The sequence below is a fragment of the Phacochoerus africanus genome, chromosome 3, assembly GCF_016906955.1.
Source record: "Phacochoerus africanus isolate WHEZ1 chromosome 3, ROS_Pafr_v1, whole genome shotgun sequence".
NCBI classification, from domain to species: Eukaryota; Metazoa; Chordata; class Mammalia; order Artiodactyla; family Suidae; genus Phacochoerus; species Phacochoerus africanus.
In genome coordinates this window covers 119497171-119518982 of record NC_062546.1, presented here as the reverse complement: position 1 = coordinate 119518982, position 21812 = coordinate 119497171, and the positions used below count along the sequence as shown (strand labels likewise).

Genomic DNA, 21812 nt, shown 5'->3' with positions numbered 1-21812 from the left:
GGTTCCCGTCGTGGTGCAGTGGTTAACGAATCCGAGTAGGAACCATGAGTTGGCGGGTTTGGTCCCTGCCCTTGCTCAGTAGGTTAAGGATCCAGCGTTGCGGTGAGCTGTGGTGTAGGTTGCAGACGCAGCTCGAATCCCGCGTTGCTGTGGCTCTGGCATAGGCCGGCAGCTGCAGCTCTGATTCGACCCCTAGCCTGGGAACCTCCATATGCTGCGGGAGCAGCCCAAGAAATAGCAAAAAGACAAAAGACAAAAAAAAAAAGAAAAAAAAAGGAAATTCACTAGAATGTGAATAAATGCTGCAGAAGGAAAAAAAGGAATAGCTTACAGCAGTTAATAACTAAACTAGTAATAGGGGTATATTAGTTTGCTACAGCTGCAATTATTAAGTACCACAAACTGGAAGACTCAATAGAACTGTATTGTCTCATAGTTTTGGAAGCTAGAAATCCAAAACTGATTTGTTGGCAGAGTTTTTTTCTGAGGGCTTTGAGGAAAGTGTCTGTTACAGGCTTTCCTTTGTGGCTTGCAGATGACTTTTCTCCATATGTTTTCTTCACATCACCATCCATCTATACTTGTCTCTGTGTCCAAATTTCCCCTTTCTATAATGATACCACTCATTTTGAATTAGGGACCATCCTAATGACTTCATTTAAATTTCGTTACCTCTGTAATGACTATGTTCAAACAAAGTCACATCCTGAGTTTCTTAGGGATTAGGATTCCAGCATATTTTATTTAGGGGAGGGATACAGTTCAACCCATAACAAGGGGAAGTTTTTCTGATCTGAAGTAAAGATTTGGAAAGCAGTCCTTTCCAAGGACTCACTGATCCTAAGGAGACTCTATTCTCCTATACACTTAGGCTCTTTAAAATATAAAAATCCTTAAAAGTTTTTCAAGCTCCCAAATGGGAAAAATAGTACTCATCATTGAAGAAAACATCAGAAAAACAATGACCTTCTTATTTGCAACATTAAAAGGCAGAAGATAGTGAGAGAACATCTATGTCTGTCTGTCTGTCTATCTATCTATTTATCTATCTATCTTTTTTGTCTTTTCAGGGCTGCACCTGCGGCATATGGAGGTTCCCAGGCTAGGGGTCTAATCGGAGCTACAGCTGCTGGCCTGTGCCAGAGCCACAGGAACGCAGATCCGAGCCGCGTCTGCGACCTACACCACAGCTCAGGGCAATGCGGGATCCTTAACCCACTGAGCAAGGCCAGGGACCGAACCCGCAAACTCATGGTTCCTAGTCAGATTCGTCTTTGCTGCACCACAATGGAAACTCCTGTAAGACAACACCTATGAACTGCCGAGAGACTGTTACGCTTAGCCAACAAATCATTTTCATATCTTTTTGAAAAAATACATTTTCACTTTTACAGAGGATCGGCATTTATCACCAACATGTTTTTTTTTTTTCTCTTTAGGGCCGCACCCACGATATGGAGGTCCCCAGGCTAGGGGTCGAATCAGAGCTGTAGCTGCAGGCCTACGCCACAGCAATGCCAAATCCGAGCCACATCTGTGACCTACATCATGGCTTCTAGCAATGCCAGATCATTAAGCCACTGAGCAAGGCCAGGGACTGAACCTGCATCCTCCTGGCTATTAGTCAGGTTACCTATAAACACTGGCTGTGAGCCACAGCAGGAACTCCTCACCAACATATTCTATCTGAGGAAAATAATTGAAAAAAGGTTTCTAAATAAACCATTGAATCAGAGCAGAGATTCAAAATAGGACAAGAGGAAGTGAAGAGGAAACTACAGTAAGCAATATATACATTTGCTTATTTACTTATGTATGTATTTATTGGCCATGACTGCGGCATGCAGAAATTCCTGGGCCAAGGATCAGACCTGTGCCACAGCAGTGACCTGAGCCACAGCAGTGACAATGCTGGATCCTTAACCTGCTGAGACACCAAGGAACTCCAATTTATATACATATTTAAATTTATGTAAACATTTATATTAAAATGGATGATGAAATTTGTAACATAAATGATTAGAAAATAGTAAGGATTCTTGAAGTAGAAGGACTATACTAAGAAAGGCTGTAACCAAAACTATATCAACAAAAAACAGTAGTTGTAAGAGTGGGGAAGTCAAAATATTCTAAGAGTTTTGCCTTGCCGGGTAGAGGGACAGTGCAAATACAGGGTTTTGGTGGGGAAGGAATATAGTTTTATTATTTTTCTGAGATAATAGAGTAATAGGATGGAAAAAAGTGAAGTTTTAACATTGGCAATAGGAAAAAAAGAGTATGAATGGTAATATTACCCAGTCAAAAAAATGGATAAAGAATAAAAGGAAACTGAAGAAAGGAAGATAAATACTCATCAAAGTACGATGAAAGTGAGAACTCAAATCCTTACATGAACTATGAATGAGATGAATCTCTTTATTGAAAGATACACATGTTCAAATTGGGCTATTCACAAGCAAACCAGAAAAATAAAGCACAACTAAGATCCCAGGTGTATGTTGTTAAAATCAGCCTTTAAAACAAGTGAAAAAGGTTAAAAAGTGGCCGATAATGGTAGATAGATAGGCACGATTATTCCAGGAAAGTCTAAACCAAAGCAAATCAAAATATATTATTTATTTCAGAGAGGGACTTAAGATCTTTTACTGGCTCAAAGTGAAGCATTATGAAAGGATATGACTTGGTTTTAGAAAAAGATGTGTCAAAGTTGTTTATTCTCAACAGCTAAATATATAATTAAAAAATTCTATTATTCAATGACTTGGATCCCTTCCAAGAACAAACTTTATTTGATCCATGATTATAATCATGTATATTGAAGAATTTCCCTATTGAAAATTATTCTACAACTTTAATTTTCTGTATGCTTTTTATTTGTCTCAAGATCTTAGTAAATTCGACAAAAATGTTAGATTTGTAAGCAAGTTTACTTTCAAATGCTTTGTGTGGAGATGTCTAGACAGAATTTTGTGTGCAAAAATAGAGTATTTGCATCTAAAAATTAGACATTTTAAATTAAAATGATTTTAGTGTTATAGGTAGCTGCAAGGAAGAGTTATTGAAGTTTATTTTTGTTTTGGCAGTGTGAATGAATGAATTACAAAATTCCAAGATTTTATAGTTGTTTTTATATAGTTGTTATTTGCAGAAAACTCAGTTATGGCAGTTTTGCAAATTATCTGTACTGTATATACCAAAAATTTGTTTTCCAGTTTAATATATTTTAAGATTAAGAATAGAGTCTTTTCTTATATGTATGTATGTGTGTGTATGTACTGTGGGATCAACTTTTGACTCTCCTGTGAGGGGTTTTTGGATTTATGGCAAATATTAATAACCACTAACATTTGTAAAATCCTTTACAATGACTAAAGTATATGTATTTTATCTATTTTATCTTATTACATGTAATGCAGGTGGTGGCAGTAAGATTTCTCAATTCTGATTCAGTGAATCATAAATCTTAGTGCTAAACTTTGCTAATGATTCAGAGAATATAGGCAAGCACAAAGTACGATGGAATATTCTTTTTTTTTTTTTTTTTTTTGAGGAACCCCAAACTCACACACAGATTCCAGAAATGTCCTTTTCTTCTGCATTAGTACATGTGATGGTTTTGGATTAGCAGCATAGTTTTGAGCAATGTGTACAAGAAAAAAATTGCACAAAGGAAGTTATTTTCGTTGGAACTCCTCTGTTTTATATTATCTTAATTACACAGCTTGCTAACTACCCCCCTGTTTCCCAGACATAAAATTAGTAAATTATAAACTTATCAATAAATTATTAATAAATTGTCAAAATTATAAAGTAATCCATAATTCTAGGCTTATTTCTGATAAGCAATAGATAGTTTAGCTATATCTGGTTAACAGCATCTTCTAGATAGGTACTCTTTGGTGTTTTTCTGCTGGGAGATAGCACTAATAGGTTTACAAGGCTACCATCCAGTTTGAAGTTACTAGCTAGGATTCCTGATTGTCTTTCATTCTCGCTTCCCCAGTAGGGAGAGTGAGTTACTAGCCTGCTGTTAATCCTTTCTTTCCCAGTGCATAATAGTGATGGAAGTTTATTCTGTATGGAAAATTTGTTTGCTAAAGTAATCTTAAAATTTTCTTGCATGTATTATTAATAGTCTCAGTTTGGGGGGTTTTTAGGCTTGGGAAATGTGCACTTAAAATGGATACTTGCTGGATATTTTAAAATTTCTTTTGAGTTTATATTGCTAAATATCAATAGGGATAACAGGCTATCCCATAATCATATATAGTTGCTTTGATTATTTCGTATTAACATCATGTTTCATCATAAGAGTCTTCAGGTGTATATTCAAAACCTCTGTGCCTTTACTAGAAATTTGAGATAATAGGAACTAAAAGTTGGGTTTGAAAAATTTTATTGAGAACTTAAGGTCTCTTCAATTTAGTGTGTTAAGTCATCTGAGGGTATGGCTCATTTTATCTTTAACAGAAAGAGTATGACACAGTTCTCCTTTTCATTGTATTTTCTGTAACCATTCTTGAAGTTTGGTTTACATTGAAGAGAGACTTCAAAGCTCATAACAAATTTTTAAAAAATATTCTCAGCAAAACCATAACTCTATGGAAACAGGTTCACTTGCTAGGCCAAGAGTGTAATAAAAATCCTTAATATGGGAAAGCTTATCTGTCTCAAAATTCTCTTCAAGTAGACTTGTGAACAAATTTAACAGTTTGCTGTGTTTACTTAGGTCTTAAGAAAATTCAATATGTAAAAAATTTATAGCAATTTACACACCCAGGGATTCTTATTGTAAATTAGATAAAGGTTATTCTTAAAAGGATCTAAGTCATAGAATAATAGAATTTTGAAACTGCTAGAACCTTAGAACTCAATTAAACTGACTCGTTTTAAAAAGAAAAAATACTGAATATATGACTCTGAGGGCTAGCATGTTGTGTTTCTTTTGCAGTTCTAGCTCTTATAACCTATATGTGGGCCTAGGTGCCATAACTTACTTTAAATATGTATGTTTGTTCTTCAGTCATACTGGCAGGTCTATCTCTGAGTTTTCTTATAGAGACTATATTTATTCATAGATTAATTGTTTTTTGGATTTTATCGCTAGAACCTTTCAAAGATGAATGAACACACATTGGAAACAACTCAACAGCAGCGGAAACTTCCTAAATGGATGGCCATGCAGAATAAGGGATTTGCCATAGAGAAAAGAAAGGTTTGCATTTCACTGCTTATTCTTTCAGATGGAAAGTTTAATGTCAATTTGACTGTGAAGTCCTCACTCCTAAACTTCAGGCCATTATTTACATTTAGGGTTGCTGTTGTGTGAAAGAAGCAGAATCTAGTTGTTGAATGGATGAATAGGAGTAAATTTTAAATGGCTTTATAAAAGGGAAATTCCTACTCTGTACTTTCCCTTTTTATCTAGTTTGCATGGTTGGCCTTACCAGTTTATTCCAATTTAGATAATAATTTAGACACTATTTACTTTGGTGAATTTTCATGGTTAAGAGAGTTTAAGTCCTCAGAGATTTAAGATCCATCAACCAGTCTTCAGCATTTTAAGGCAACATTATTACATCTAGAATACTAATGTAATTGAAGAAATAAGTTAGTAAAATAAATGCTTTTATGAAAATAGGATTAAAAGTTTGCAAATAAATTTGTTAGAAAAATAATTTTACAATGGATGGCTTAAATTATCCATGGCTTCATTAGTCTGTAAAGCATTAGTTGATAAAACGTAGAACTATAATTTGAATGCTTCAGTGAACTTTATTCTTTCAATGAACACTTATTATTTAATGTGCATTTTATTTGTGCCTTTTCAAATTTAACTCCAGGCATCTATTCAGAAGAGTGTTTTGGAAGATGACCTCCCATTCTTAGAATTTACTGGATCCATTGTGTACAGTTATGAAGCTAGTGATTGTTCCTTCTTATCAGAAGATATTAGGTAAAGATTTGGACCCTTAGAAGATAACTATTATGGTAATATTTGTAATGCATTGAGTTTTACCATTGACGTGTGTTCAGTAAATAATTACTTTATACATGTAAAATATCACTGATAAGTTCTCATTTTACTTTTATTTTTATTTTTATTGCTATACTTGTGGCATATATAATTTCTGGTCTAGGGGTCCAATCAGAGCTGCAGCTGCAGGCCCAAGCCATAGCCACAGCAATGCCGGATCCAAGCCATGTCTGCAACCTACACTGTAACTTGCTGCAACACCAGATCCTTAACCCTCTGAGCAAGGCCAGGGATAGAACCTACATCCTCATGGATACTAGTTGGGTTCTTAACCCTAAGCCAGAAGGGAACTCCCTAATTCTACTTTTAAATAAAAACTTTAAATCACTGAGTTAAATTGATAATGTACCTATTCATTCATTCATAAGCCTTTCTATTACTTGAGCTATTTTTTTTTTTTTTTGCTTTTTTAATACTTAGGATGTTATATATAGAACTACTGAACTCACCAGTTTAGGAAAAACATGCAGGAATTATTCAAACTCTAAAATGCCCCTTTCTATTTCATTAAAAATACCAACATCCAACATAGTAATATTGAATTGTTGGCTCTGTTGCATTTAGTTAACAACAGTTATAGCAAATGATCCTTAAAAAGAACATTAAAAGTGACTATTAGTATTTTTAAAATTGCCTAGGTAAATTAGAACTCTGCAGTAATGCAGTCTAAGGCTCTTGAAGCATTTTACAAGAAGTGGTAGGGAATTCATTCAGATATTCTTTGAAGTTATTATACCTGTCCTTTTGTTTTTTTTAAACTGTTACACATTGGTTTTTATTTTTATTTTTTTTCTTTTTGCCTTTTCTAGAGCCACTCCCCTGGCATATGGAAGTTCCCAGGCTAGGGGCTGAATTGGAGCTGTAGCTGATGGCCTAAGCCAGAGCCACAGCAACTCGGAATCCGAGCCACGACTGCCACAGCTCATGGCAACGCCAGATCCTTAACCCACTGAGCAAGGTCAGGGATCGAACCCTTGACCTCATGGTTCCTAGTCAGATTCGTTAACAAATAGCACTCAGGTGTCCTCACTTCCATTATAGTTATCTGGCTACTTTTAGGTCTCATTAAATAGAACTAAATTTGTCTCATAGAATAGGTAAAATCTATTATTTATGATTGTGTGTTAACTCCACCATCTTAGCTTTGACAATGCTATAGTATGTCCTCTCTGAAGGCAGTAAGCTTAAGCGATTTGAAGATTGTAATTATGATGAATTGTATGTTTTCTGGAAGACAGGCAATTATTTTCCATCTCCTATGGTTACTTTAAAGATTTTTGCAAGTTCTCCTGTGGCGCAGCAGGTTAAGAATCTGTTGCAACTGTGATACAGTTTTGATCCTTGGCCCAGGAACTTCCACATGCTGCAGATGCAAAAAAAAAAAAAAAAAAAAAGATTTTGCTATTACAGGTTTTCAACAATTTGATTGAATGTGCCTTTGTATAATGTGATATGTGCTTATCTTGCTTGGGGGGGGTTCAGTGAACTTTTTGGATCTGTGGGTTTATAGTTTTATCAAATTTGAACAATTTTTTTGAACAGCCTTTAAAGTTTTTTCTTTTTGTGCTTCATTTTGAATAGTTTCTTTGGCTATATCTGCAAGTTCACTTATATAAATTTTTTTCTTCTTTAGTGTCTGATCTACTCTTACCTCATCCTGTGAATTTTAAATTTTATTGTATTTTTTATCTCTAGAAGTTCCATTTGTTTCTCTTTAAAAATATCTTCTACTTTGGCTCTTATATTCATGTTTTCTTTTAAACCTTTGAACATATTCAGTGTATTTATAATATCTGTTTTAGTGTCCTTGTCTGTTAATTCTATTATACTAGTTATTTTTCTATTAGATTATTTTTATCCTGCTTATCGGTCATGTTTTCCTGTTTGCTTTTTTCTCATGGCTGGCATTTTTTGATTGGATATTGTGATTTTACTTTAGAGAATATCAGATTTTGTCATCTTCCTTCAAAGAAAGGAGCTTTGCTCTGTTAGGCAGGTAAGTTACCTGAAGGTCAGTTTTACATTTTGAGGCTCATTTTGAAGGTCTATTAGGGAAGATCTACAGTAGCCTTTATTCTGAACATAAGTTAGCCCTATAATATGTAACCTTTCTTAAGCCTTCACTGAACAGGCCCCTGGTGATAAACAAGAATCTTTACTCTGACTTTTCAGAACTTTAATGCTTCTTAACCTTTATGTGAGTCCTAGGAGTTGCTCCGCTTGCAGTACGCTGGTTATTCTTTGTCCGTCCACAGGGTTTCACTGTATGCTTGTGTGTCTTTTCCTGCCTACCTCCTTCCTCCCCAGGACTCTGCCCACAACTTTGACCTGCTTCACTTTCTCTGGTGCTCTGCTTTGGGTTCTCCTCCCTGATCTGCTATCTGGAATGTTCCAGGCAGAAAGCTGGAGCAGCAGTAGGGCTTACCCTTTGTTTCCCTTCACTTAGAGGGCATGAGTCCTGTATTGCCTATTGTCCAGTGTCAGAAAACTGTTGTTCATATGCTTTGTCTGATTTTCTTTTTTCTTTTCTTTTCTTTTATTTTCTTTCTTTCTTTCTTTCTTTCTTTCTTTCTTTCTTTCTTTCTTTCTGTCTTTCTTTCTTTCTTTCTTCCTTTCTCTCTCTCTCTCTCTCTCTCTTTCTTTCTCTCTCTCTCTCTCTCTCTTTCTTTCTTTCTTTCTTTCTTTCTTTCTTTCTTTCTTTCTTTCTTTCTTTCTTTCTTTCTTTCTTTTTCTTTCCTTCCTTCCTTCCTTCCTTCCTTCTTTCTTTGTCATACCATGGGATGTGGAAGTTCATGGGCCAAGGACTGAACCCAAGCCACTGCAGTGATAATGCCAGATCTTTAACCTGCTGTGCCATAACTCCTGTTTTGTCCAATTTTGTATTTTTTCACAGAAAAGTTTTATCTGATCACAGTTATTTAATTTTGACGCAAAGCAGAGGTTAAATTTTTAAGATACATTTTTAATTTTTAAAAATTGTGAAATAGAATAGAAAAATACAATCACCCATATTCCTCCTTCCAGCTTTGTCAAATCTTTTTTTTTTTTTTTGGTCTTTTTGCTATTTCTTGGGCCGCTCCCGCGGCATATGGAGGTTCCCAGGCTAGGGGTCCAATCGGAGCTGTAGCCACCGGCCTACGCCAGAGCCACAGCAATTCGGGATCCGAGCCGCATCTGCAACCTACACCACAGCTCATGGCAACGCCGGATCGTTAACCCACTGAGCAAGGGCAGGGACCAAACCCGCAACCTCATGGTTCCTAGTCGGATTCGTTAACCACTGCGCCACGACAGGAACTCCTGTCAAGTCTTAATATTCATTTTCTCCATTAATATCTTTCTTTATTAAGATATGAACCGGTGAAGTACAGCTGAAGCCCCATGTATGCCTTTTCTGATTCTCCCCTCTGTAGTGCTTTGAGATAACTTCTGTCATGAGTTCAGTGTTTAGCATCCCCTCATATATTTTTAAAGTATTCATAATTTTTATCCCCAAATATCATATATATTGTCTTATCCATTTAGAAACTTTAAAAAATGCTACAAACTCTATGTATAATTCTGTGGCTTGTGTTTTTCACTCAACATTTCATATGTCTAAGGAGTTTTTTGGTTTGATTTGGGAAGTTCTAATATTACATTGCCTCATTATGTCACAATTTGTTCATTCTTTTGTTGATAGAAATGTAATTTATTTCCATTTTTTCCAATCAGAACAGTATTGAAATAAACATTCTTGAACATATCTGTCTGGTGGTACACATATGAGCTTCATGTTTTTGAGAAAAGCTTGTCAGTTCATACTGTTTATATATCTTTAGCTGGATAGTGTTAGAGCTTTTTCCAAGAGGATTTTACGAATTTAAACATTCACTGGTGTATGAGTGGTCCCACTGGTAGATATCTGTCTCAGCATTTGATATTGTGAAGCTTTAGTATTGCCAGTCAGGTGTGAAATTGTATAGGTTCAATTTACATTTCTCTGATTTCTATGGAGATTTTATGTCTTCGTATATACATTTGAATTTATTAGCCATTTGGATTTCCCTTGGGAGTGCCTATTCATATTTTTTTCTTTTTATTTTAAAATGGATTATTTCTCATTTTTCTTTCTGACTTAAAGAATTTTTAATGTTTTCTGGCTATTCTTATCAGTTGTGTATATCACAGATATCTTCTACTGTTTGTGGCTTGCCTTTTAACTTTTTTGAATGATGTTTGTTTGCAGAAGTTAAAACTTTAACTAATTTACCCTATTTTTTCCCCTTTAGCTTGAGTCTATCTAGTGGAGATGTGGTAGGATTTGACATGGAATGGCCACCAGTATACAATAAAGGAAAACTGGGCAGAATTGCGCTAATTCAGTTGTGTGTGTCAGAGAGCAAATGTTATCTGTTTCATATTTCTTCTATGTCAGGTTAGTATCTCTTTTCTTTGTTTCATTTTTGCATGGTGGATAATTGTGTTAGGTCAGCATTATCCATATAAAATAAAGTTCATGAACTTAGCTGGGGCTTTTCTCATCACCTTGTGATTAAGTATTTATGTTCTACCTACTCACTCATATCCCTGTTTTATTTAATTTTCACATCATCTTATCAGGCATTGATATTGTTCCTATTTCTGAGAGTAGAGAACTGGAGCTTAGAGGGGCTAAATGACAGGTGTATCCTGTTAGTGTTAGCAGAGGTGGCATTCAAATGAGGTTTTCCTTGTCATTTATCAATCAGGACTTTTTGCTTTAGGTGAGAAAAGAGATGCTCAAGGTAAATGTGCTTCAGAATTTAAACTTAAGCAGAGATTTAAATATAAACATAAAATGTGTGAGAAGTAGAAAATAAATCCATCATATTTGATAGAACCTGTGTAAATAAAGAGAAAATGTTATAGTTTTCCCGCAGGGCTTAAAAATGTTGCTTGAAATGAAGCAATTAAAAAGGCAGGTGTAGGAATCAAAGGAGATCAGTGGAAACTTCTACGTGACTTTGACATCAAATTGAAGAGTTTTGTGGAGCTGACAGATGTTGCCAATGAAAGGTAGATGTAATACATATTTTATTTTCATAAACAATATAAATTTGTTTCATAGCATGTCCCTTCTTTCTGAATGTTAGATTTTTGAAAAAAATAATTTAAGCTCTGTCATGTTTTTGTAAAAAAGAAGTTGGAAATGAGTGTTCCATAATGAAAACCTCTAGTCTAATCCATTGCCTTAGCAAATAATTCTTTAAGCAAGTACCGCCTCCCCATATTTAGTACTATTTCATTTTGTTCTATGTTTGTAAATTTAAATAATGCATTTTATCTCTTTAATCTGTCTATATCAATATCTTTTTTTTTTCTTTAAATAAGAGTATGATGCAGCTTTTGTGGTGTGCTCTTAGTGGAAGATTGACTATCACTTTCATCACCGTGTTTCACATATTTTATTAATGTAGTCATTAAGTTAAATTCTCATATTAGGAGTTCTCGTGGTGGCGCAGTGGTTAATGAATCCGACTAGGAACCATGAGGTTGTGGGTTTGATCCCTGGCCTTGCTCAGTGGGTTAAGGATCCGGTGTTGCCGTGAGCTGTGGTGTAGGTTGCAGACGTGGCTCAGATCTTGCGTTGCTGTGGCTGTGATGTAGGCTGGTGGCTACAGCTCCAATTAGAACCCTAGCCTGGGAACCTCCATATGCCGCGAGAGCGGCCCAAAGAAATAGCAAAAAGACCAAAAAAAAAAAATTATCATATTAGTCAAGTATTCATTTGGCTGAGAAGTAGCAAACCTACCAACCTATTCAACTTTTGTCCATGAGCAGTACTTCTGCAGTCCAATAATTTTAATTCCTACACTGGGGAAGTTCCAGAACGAAATTTTTTTTTTTTTTAAGACTACACCCATGGCATGTGGAAGTTCCCAGGCTAGGAGTTGAGTTGGATCTGTAGCTGCTGGCCTACACTACAGCCAGAGCAATGCCAGATCCAAGCCGCATCTGCAACCTGTACCACAGCTCACGGCAGGGCCGGATCCTTAATCCAGTGAGTAGAGCCAGGGATCAAACACATTTCCTCATGGATACTAGTTGGGTTTGTTACTGCTGACCCACACTGGGAACTCCCAGAACTAAATTCTTAAAATGTGGACAAATGAGGTTTGTAATGATAGAGAATCTCTGCCTTATGTTTTGGTATAACGTTTTCAGCTTTTATGTGTTACATGGTCATTGGTATCAGATATTTAGGGATATGTGAAAATAGAAGGATTTTTGCTGAGTTGAATTTTCATTACTTCTAGCTGAAATGTGCAGAGACCTGGAGCCTCAATGGTTTGGTTAAACATCTCTTCAGTAAACAGCTTCTAAAAGACAAGTCTATCCGCTGTAGCAATTGGAGTAATTTTCCCCTCACTGAGGACCAGAAATTATACGCAGCTACTGATGCTTATGTATGTACCAACATTGCAGAAGTTTACTGTGGTAGTGGCACAAACTCAAGTAAAATATTTTAAATCAGTTTGGCATTAAAAATGCTTAGGAAGAAATTTAGTGAAACTGTTAATTCTAAATATTAATTAGCAAGTACCAATCAACAGATTGTTCAGTGCTGGTTATTTTTATTGTCATGAAGCCAAAATAATGTCCAATTTGTGTGTAAAAAATAAGAATTCTCTGAAAACATGAAAGGCTAATAAGCTCAAACTGAGCAAGCACAAATGGTATTGATGATGCATTTGATTATAAGCAGCTTTAGAATAAAAATAACTATAATACAGTTTCTATATTGAAACTGGCCTTCCTATGTTTATATTTAAAATGTAAGAATTTAGAAGAATTGCATCCAATTTTAGCTTTCCACTGCTGTTAGTCAGATATATTTTTTATATTTACATATTCATACATAGTGAAACAGGGCATATATGTATGTATATATTTATTTTATTTGTAGATGAATGTCTTGTAGTTTCATCTTTTGCATCTATTTTTAGGAATGGAGGCTCCTTTTATTTATAAACAGAGGAAAATTCAATTTTGTGACAAAATAGGATGATTATTTTCCTTTATGTTCTGTTTTTAAAAAAATCATAACCTTGTTAAGAACTAATTTAAGTGCTGTAGCATTTTTTTGCATGAATAATCAGTGTGACTTGATTGTTCCTATTAATAGTAGCTAGAAGGAAGACTGTTTATATGAGGACTAACAGCTGATTTAATGACATAATGGGAAATGGATATCTATAGTCAAACAGATTTGTCTTTATTGTATTTTACCAAATTCCATTTATAAGTTATTTGGTTTGGTTACCTGCTCATAATATTGGATGTTAAATGTAAAACATTAAGGTGTAGAGAGCTACTTTCTCCATTCTCACAATTGGTGTCATGAATAAATGAACACACTCAGATCTATGCATAACTTAATAGGTTGAATTCAGCTTTTCGGGTGCCTTGGGAATCATTGTTTTGGATTTTTATAAAGACAGGACATAGCGTTTTATTTTGGTGATATTTAGTATACTGTTTTCATTTTTCTGTTTTTCTTTTAGGCTGGTTTCATCATTTATCAAAAATTAGAAAATTTGGGTGATGCCATACAGATACTAGCCATAAATAAGGTATGTTATGATCAGAAAATAAACGTAAAATTTGAATATGCTTACTTGCGAGGGTTTATCTCCAAGAGGACAATTTTCACACATGGGCAAAGTATTTAGCATTATTACAACTTCTTGAGTGTCTGAGTAGTATTGACATTAAGTCTCTTTGGCCAAAGTTTAGGGATTCAGTCATGCCACTTGTGCCAAAGTAGAACTTATTACCTGTTCTTTGTAGCATTGTGTTCATTAGGCTTCTAGAGCTGAAGTTTTGTGGTTTTGATAACACCAGTGATGGATTGTCATCTGCCAGTCTGGAAATTATACATCTTTGCTATAAATATTAATTAATTAATTATTAGTTAATTCATTTTTGGGCCACACCCACAGCATGTGCAAGTTCCTGTGCCACAGATTGAACCCATGCCACAGTTTGCAACCTGTGCCACAGCTGCAGCAACACCAGAACCTTAACCTGCTGTACCATAAGAGACTTTCCTACTCTAAATACTTAAAATGTATAAGATGCTTTATAGCGCCCTGATTTAAATTTCTAAATTTTCTTCAAGGTATGATGACTGTTTTCCCCATAAAGAATGACCACTTGATTCACCCTCAGTTCTCAGATATCTTTATGGCTTGGTGGATCTGTAGAGTAGAATGGATCTGTAGAGTAGAATGGAAGAACATGGGCTTTTTTGTCACTTAGGCTAATGGTGGAATCCCAGCCACATGATCTAGAAGTTACTGGCTTCCCCATGTTTGGAATGTGAGTGATGGAGCAATATCTATTTCATAGAATAGTTACTGAGCACTGAAAGGGATACAGTATTCAAAACATCCATACTGGTCTGCATAGAGTTATTATTACTGATTGTTATTATTGTTCTTGTAGCTGCTTTTTGGAAATTTAAAATAATCATGTTTGTTAAGATGTTAATTAAATAATGTGATTTTGCTAAATAAATCTTTTTTTTAATCTTAATGAATTTTATTACATTTATAGGTGTATAGCAATCATCACAACCAAATTTTATAGCATGTCCATCCCAAACCCTCAGTGCATCTCCCCATCCCCCCCAAACCTGTCTTATTTGGAAACCATATGACTCAAAGTCTGTGAGTCAGTATCTATTCTGCAAAGAAGTTCGTTGCATCCTTTTTTTAGATTCCAAATGTCAGTGATAGCATTTGATGTTGGTGTCTCATTGCCTGACTGACTTCACTTAGCATGATAATTTCTAGGTCCATCCATGTTGCTACAAATGCCAACAATGTTATTTCTTTCCTTTTAATGGCTGAGTAATGTTCCATTGTGTATATGTACAACATCTTCTTGATCTACTTCTCTGTCGATGGACATTTAGGTTGTTTCATGTTTTGGCTATTGCAGTAGTGCTGCAGTGAACATTGGAGTACATGCATCTTTTCAAGTCATGGTTTTCTCTGGATAGATGCCCAGGAGTGGGATTGCTGGATCAATGGTAGTTCTATTTTGAGTTTTCTAAGAATCTCCATACGGTTTTCCACAGTGGTTGCACCAATTTACATTCCCACCAACAGTGTAATAGGGTTCCCTTTTCTCCATACCCTCTCCAGAACTTATTGTTTGTAGACTTTTTGATGATGGCCATTCTGACTGGTGTAAGGTGGTACTTCAACATGGTTTTGATTTGCGTTTCTCTAATAATGAGTGATGTTGAACTCTTTTCATGTGTTTTTTGGCCATCTGTATATCTTCTTTGGAGAACTGTCTGTTTAGATCTTCTGCCCATTTTTGATGGGTTTTTCATTTTTTTGGAATTGAGCTATAAGAAGTGTTTATAAATTTTGGAGATGAATCCCTTGTCAGTCGCTTCATTAGCAAAGGTTTTTCTCCCATTCTGTGGGTTGTCTTTTCGTTTTGTTTAGGGTTTCCTTTGCTGTGCAGAAACTTTGAAGTTTGATTAGGTCCCATTTGTTTTTACTGTCATTACTCTAAGAGGTGGATCTGAGAAGATGTTGCTGTCATTTAGGTCAGAGAGTGTTTGGCCTATGTTTTCCTCTAAGAGTTTTTATAGTGTCTGGTCTTATATCTAGGTCTTGAATCCATTTGAGTTTGTTTTTGTGGATGGTGTTAGGGAGTGTTCTAATTTCATTCTTTTCCATGTGGCTGTCCAGTTTTCCCAGCACCATTTATTGAACAGGCTGTCTTTTCTCCACTATATATTCTTGCCTCCTTTGTCATAGATAGTTGGGTGTAGGTGTGTGGCTTGAATTCTAGGCTTTCTATCCTGTTCCACTGATCTATATGTCTTTGTGCCAGTACCATACAGTTTTGATGACTGTAGCTTTGGCATAACCTCCTTATATAAAATTATATAATATCCTTTTTCATTGTTATTGAGAAAGGATCCATACCCTCTGTGGGAGACCCTCCTCCTTTCTATCTTAAGGAAGATTTCTTATACTTTCTCTCCTTGGAAAACCACATCTGATGAGTGTCTGCTGACTCTCTGTAGCCAACCATACTGTAGCCAGAAATTATCTTGATTAACTGAGGCAGATAATATGTTTTTGAAGCATATATTTTCAGTGTCATTGGTGGAAGTCCTGACAACTGTGGTTGCAACACTGTGTTCTTTAAGGAGGGAGGGAGGGATGAACCACGGTATCTATAGGCAATTAAAAGCTCTGCACAGTGGGCTATTGAATATTACAGGGTGAGGAGTGAGGGAGAAGCAGGAAAAGGAGAGCAGGTAGGCCATGTTAGGAGTTTTTATTTCCTCCTAAGAGCTATGGATGCTTTTAAACACAGGAGTGATGTGAATTACATTAAAAAAGTAAGAACTTGGCTGTAGAGCAGAAAATGTTTTCTCGAGGGCAAAGGTCACAGTAGGAAGCCCTGTTAGGCAGCTCTGCCTATAATCCAAGTGAGAAGTGATAGTGACCTGGTTTGGTTGGTTGTATTGAGGATGGAGAGAAATGGATAGATGTAGAATACATTTAATAGAGCAGTAGAAATGTATAGAATTTGATGTGATGATGGGAGCCACATGTCCAGGTTCAGTCGGTGTTGCTGCCATGAAGAACAGGGATGAGAAACACTAAAGAGGGGGAGCAAGACTTGGGGACAAGGAGTCCTACAGTTGATTTTAAATGTAAAATGAAGGAAGCCTTTGAGATGACAAAGTGAAGGTGGCCATGGCACTTAGATATACAGCCTATAACTCAGAGGACAGGTTGAGTTACAGATGAAGAATTAGGAGTTTGAGATAAAGAATTGGGGCTCAGGAGTTCCCGTCGTGGCTTAGCAGTTAATGAACCTGACTAGTATCCATGAGGATGTAGGATTGATCCCTGGCCTCGCTCAGTGTGTTAAGGATCCGGCATTGCCCTAAGCTGTGGTGTAGGTCGCAGATGCAGCTTGGACCTGGCGTTGCTGCGGCTGTGGTGTAGGCCAGCAGCTGTAGCTCCAATTCGACCGCTAGCCTGGGAACCTCCATATGCCACGGGTACAGACCTAAAAAGACAAAACAAAAAAAGAATTGGGGGTTCAGAGTCTTGAGGCGCTCTTAGTATTTAATGTTTGCATGGAAGAGGGAACACCAGAGGAGTTGCTATAGGCACAGAAGGAAATTAGGAGGTGGGGTGTGCAGAAAGACAAGAACATGTTTTATGTAGGAGGATGTTATCAACTATTTTAAATTTACTGAGAGTTCGAGAAAACTGAGAACTTAGAATTAATCCTTAGATTTGGCGATCTTGTGTAACCTTTTACTATAGCAGCATTGGTGTACTTAGTAATAAAAGAGTATATTGGAGGTAGAGTGGTTATTGAGGCACAAAAAGGGTCACAGGCTTGGGTAACATGAAGGTGCTTTAACCGTAGCAAGAGTGGAGGAGTGGAGTGATGTGGGTGGAAATCATATTAGCATGAGTAGAGGACTAAGTTAGATCTAAGGAAAATGAGAAAGCATGTGTAAACAACATTTTTTTTTTCTTTTAAAGAAGCTTGGTTTGGAAAGAGGATATTCATTTATTCATATAACGTGTTTGTTGGGTCAGGCACTGTATGTACCACTTGATGGGAAAATGTATTGAACACAACAGACCACTCCCCATCACTTCATTTGACTGAATGAGGGAATGAGCCACAAGAGTGCCTGAGGGAAGAACATAGAAGGCGGGAGGGGACTAAAGCAAAGCATCTGGGGAATAGTGATTGTTAACTCCGGAAGGAGAAAGGGTGAGAAGAATGGGAGGTGAGGCCAGAAAAGCAGCCCAGCCCAAATCATTTAGGGTCTCATAGGCTGTACATCTAACTTCATATTTTATTAATTAAAATAAATACACTGGTGAGTAATGGGAAATCTTATAGGATTTGAAGCAGCAGAAGGATATGATTAAAATTTTATTTTAAAAGGATTTTTCTGGCTGCTGTAGGAGGGAAAGAGTATCCGCAGGGAAGTTGGTTTGGAAGGTAACGCAGTAGTCCAGGCAAGAGCTGATAACTGTCTAGATGAGACTGGTAGCAGCAGAGGGGATGAGGAATGGTAGATGGTATGTGTGTTAGCTGATGAGTTCCCTGTGAAGGGTGAGATGTAGAAACTGAGAGAACAATCAGGATATCTTGGTTGGATCTGCTATACGAATGGAAGGATCAGTCACAGCGGAATGCTTATGGGAAGAACAGGCTTGGATGAGAAAAGTCTAGATTTCAGTTTTGGACATTCTCTTTTATTTCATTTTTTATTTTATTTTTTGTCTTTTTAGGGCTGCACTGGCAGCATATGGAAGTTCAAATCAGAGCTGTAGCTGTTGGCCTACGCCACAGCCACAGCAACACAGGATCTGAGCTGTGTCTGCGACCTACACCACAGCTTTCGGCGACCTACTGAGTGAGGCCAGGGATCAAACCCACATCCCCATGGGTGCTAGTTGGGTTTGTCGCTGCTGAACCATGAAGGGAACTCCAGTGTGCTAAGTTTTAGGTGCTTATTCAGAAGTTCCCGTTGTGGCGCAGTGGAAACAAATCCGACTAGAAACCCTGAGGTTGCGGGTTCAATCCCTGGCCTCGCTCAGTGGGTTAAGGATCCGGTGTTGCCATGAGCTGTGGTGTAGGTCGCAGACGCGGCTTGGATCTGACATTGCTGTGACTCTGGTGCAGGCCAGCGACTACAGTTCCAATTAGACCCCTAGCCTGGGAACCTCCATGTGCCGTGGGTACAGCCCTAAAAAGACAAAAAGACAAAAAAGAAAAAAGAAAAAAAAGGATGCTTATTCAGATCAAAGGAGATAACTTAGTTGGAAAGGTGGTTTTGGAGTTCAAAGGGAAAAGCTGAGGTTGGAGCCGTAACTTTGGGGATGGTCAGCATACAGATGGTAGTTAACACAGAGACACTGGAGAAGATAAACTAGGGAGCCAATGGAATAAAGAACAGGAGAGGCCCAAGTATTGACATCAAGGGCGCACCAATGTCTAGAAGTCAGAAGGATGAGGAGAGAGCAGTGAAGAGGTCTGTGAATCGGCAGTGATAAAAGAGGAACCACAGTGGGGGGGGGGAGGTGTTGAGAAGCCAGTGAAGCAAATGTTTGAAGTAGGAGTAAGTATCAAATGTTTTAAACTATGAGAATCTGAGTGAGATGAGCAACGAGGGCTAACAGATTTGACTGTGTGGAGGCCATCAGTAAACTTTCCAGAAGCAGGTTTTAGAAGAAGTTTATTAGGAGTCAGTTTAGGAGAACACGGAGGTAGAAAATTTGAGACAGTGAATATGGACAACTCTTTCAAGGAGTTTTGCTGTAAATGGGAGTAGTGACATAAATAAAGGCTAATTAGTAGATTGGTGTTGGGAAGATTAGATGGCCCTCCTTTTCTTGTTTCTATTAGTGAAATAAGAGGTGAAGTTGTTATCGTAGTAAAAGGAGGGACAAGCAGGCGTTGGAGGCTTGAAGAGAAAGAAGGAGGTATGAAATTGTCATCTTGAGAGTGGGAAAGTGGGACATGTAGGATAATTAATGGTCATTACTGAAGGTTTGTTTGAGATCTATGTCATGAATTCTAAGCAAAGGTCATAGTCATAATTGTGGTCTATTTTCTACTGTATTCACCTGTTTGAGTATAGGCATTGAATAGGTAAAAAAGCTGGGTTTAATTAAAGTAGTGTTTGGCCAGGTAAGTATCATGGAGGGAGGAAGGAACAAGAGGCGAAGAGTCCACCCAAGGGAATGATTAATATGGGTAAGGAAGGAAAGTAAAACATGGTGGGAGTGGGAAGGATAATGAGTAAGGAGGTGGTAGGTCAATGCACTTGTTTCTGAAAGTGTGAAAATTGCTGTAGTGGGGAAAGCATGCTGGAGAGAAAGCATGCCAGTGTTCACGGGATGGAATGAAGACTTTATTGGCAATTGTAAAATCAAAGACATGGCTATGGGAAGGGGTGGCTGAGGTCAGTTGAGGAAAAGATGATTGGAAATGGAGGATTGAAGAACTCAAAAGGCCACACTCTAAGGTGGAGAGTCTCTGAATGTGGAAATCACCAGGGATTATCCCAGGATTAGTAGGAAAGGTAGAGATAGTAAAGCAGGCAGTAGAATGTTCAGTGAATGAATTAGCGAATGAAGGAATATGATTTTGAGATTACAGGATAACTGCAACAATCGGGAACAGCTGATGGTATAATCCTGTGTCCTGTGTTTCAGAAGAGCTGGACTGTTGAAGGACATGAGAAGTGGTGATGAAGAGTAAGAAAGTGTAAGCAGGGAAAGGGTTTGGGAAAGGTGGGCAGTTTTATGGTGTTGATGGAGACACCATCAGGCAGAATGAAGCTGAGAGTTTGGAATATGATCACTGGGTAGAGAGACTTGCGTTTTATTTTGTGATGGCTGGTAATGAGGGCTGTGAGGAATGGCTGTTGGGTAAGGTTATGTTTACCAAACTGTATTTAGTAAGTAGCTTCTCATATGGCATTACATTGATTGCAGATGGGTTCAGATTCTCATTTCTACCTTTTCCTTCTGCCTTGGTTGATAATCATTGGTGGTAATATGTATGCATGCAGATCACTTAGAATTTATTCTAAAATTTAAAGAGCAAAATTTTGGAAGGCAAGTAAAGTGACTGAGGTGATTTGGAGATAGGATTAGGAAGTCTCTTTGTTGGAATTCATTTAAAGAAACACAATGAAAATTTAAGCCCTAATATGTTTAAATAAATATCTCTGCTTTGTGGTTTGAAAATGAGTATTGATTCATTTTTTTCCAGATGAGGAAGTACTGCCTAGTGATGTAAAGAAACAATTGACTTCAATCTCTGAAGAGATGATGGATCTGGCTAAGCATCTTCCTGACACTTTTGGAAAGTTGGAAAGTCCACAGAGGTTAAATATTTTTGTTTTTTAAATCAATGCTGTTTGTTCTTATTGCATTTTCCTATATATAGTGAAGAATTACTGTTTATTAGGGTAGACTCATATAAATTTGCTTGAATCCATTCACACAGATTGATGAATAAATTTGAGAAATATCTTTCCAATTGTTAAATTGTGCACAAAAGTTTAAAGATTTTTGTCTGCTTTGTAGGATGTTTTTTATAGCAAGGAAAATAAAGCTAAGTTCACATGAAAGAAAATATTGAAGATTCAAAGTTGTCTTTTTCTGTTTATGGGCATTTTTCATTTAATTGTATTTATAGCTTGGTTACTTAAAATTTATAAATGATAGCAACTTTTAAACATAGTAGCCTTCTTTTTGTGGTTATTAAGTGATTATTACATAAGAATTCTACTTAATCAGTAGCCTATTGAAACAAGAGGCGTTTAGATTTAAAAGATTATTTTATAGCTGAAGTATTAGGTAACTTGAGATAGTTGGACCACTGGTACCCAGTAGCTAACTCTTCTTGGAACCAAACTTTGTCCTGTCCTTAATTACTGAATGACTCGCCTGTTAAACCTCTAAAGCAGGAGTGCTCTTGAACAGTGATGATTTTAATGTGGTAATATAATTTTGAAGCCAAAATCCTTTGTAAAAATGTGAAGCAATTAGTTGCAATAGAATTCTGACTCTGACAAAATACAATGTTAATGTATTCTTTTTTGGATGAGATTTATGATAGATTTTGATTGAGATATTCCAGAGTGTGAGATAGAAATTTAGCTCTTTTTCAAAGTAATTTTCCCCTGGCAGTTTGCTTTAGTAGCTTTTACATAACTTTGAGA

General features: G+C 36.8%; 1 protein-coding gene across 1 annotated transcript in view; it reads left to right on the top strand.

Moving 5' to 3' along the window:
* WRN (WRN RecQ like helicase) overlaps window positions 1–21812 on the top strand; it is a 126635-nt gene that overhangs the window by 26626 nt on the left and 78197 nt on the right. Inside the window, 9 exon segments of the mRNA XM_047770239.1 lie at window positions 5108–5215; window positions 5844–5956; window positions 10309–10454; window positions 10928–10954; window positions 10957–11074; window positions 12187–12208; window positions 12316–12465; window positions 13564–13631; window positions 20856–20972. Coding sequence (XP_047626195.1) covers window positions 5120–5215; window positions 5844–5956; window positions 10309–10454; window positions 10928–10954; window positions 10957–11074; window positions 12187–12208; window positions 12316–12465; window positions 13564–13631; window positions 20856–20972 — 857 coding nt within the window. The 5' untranslated portion in view covers window positions 5108–5119.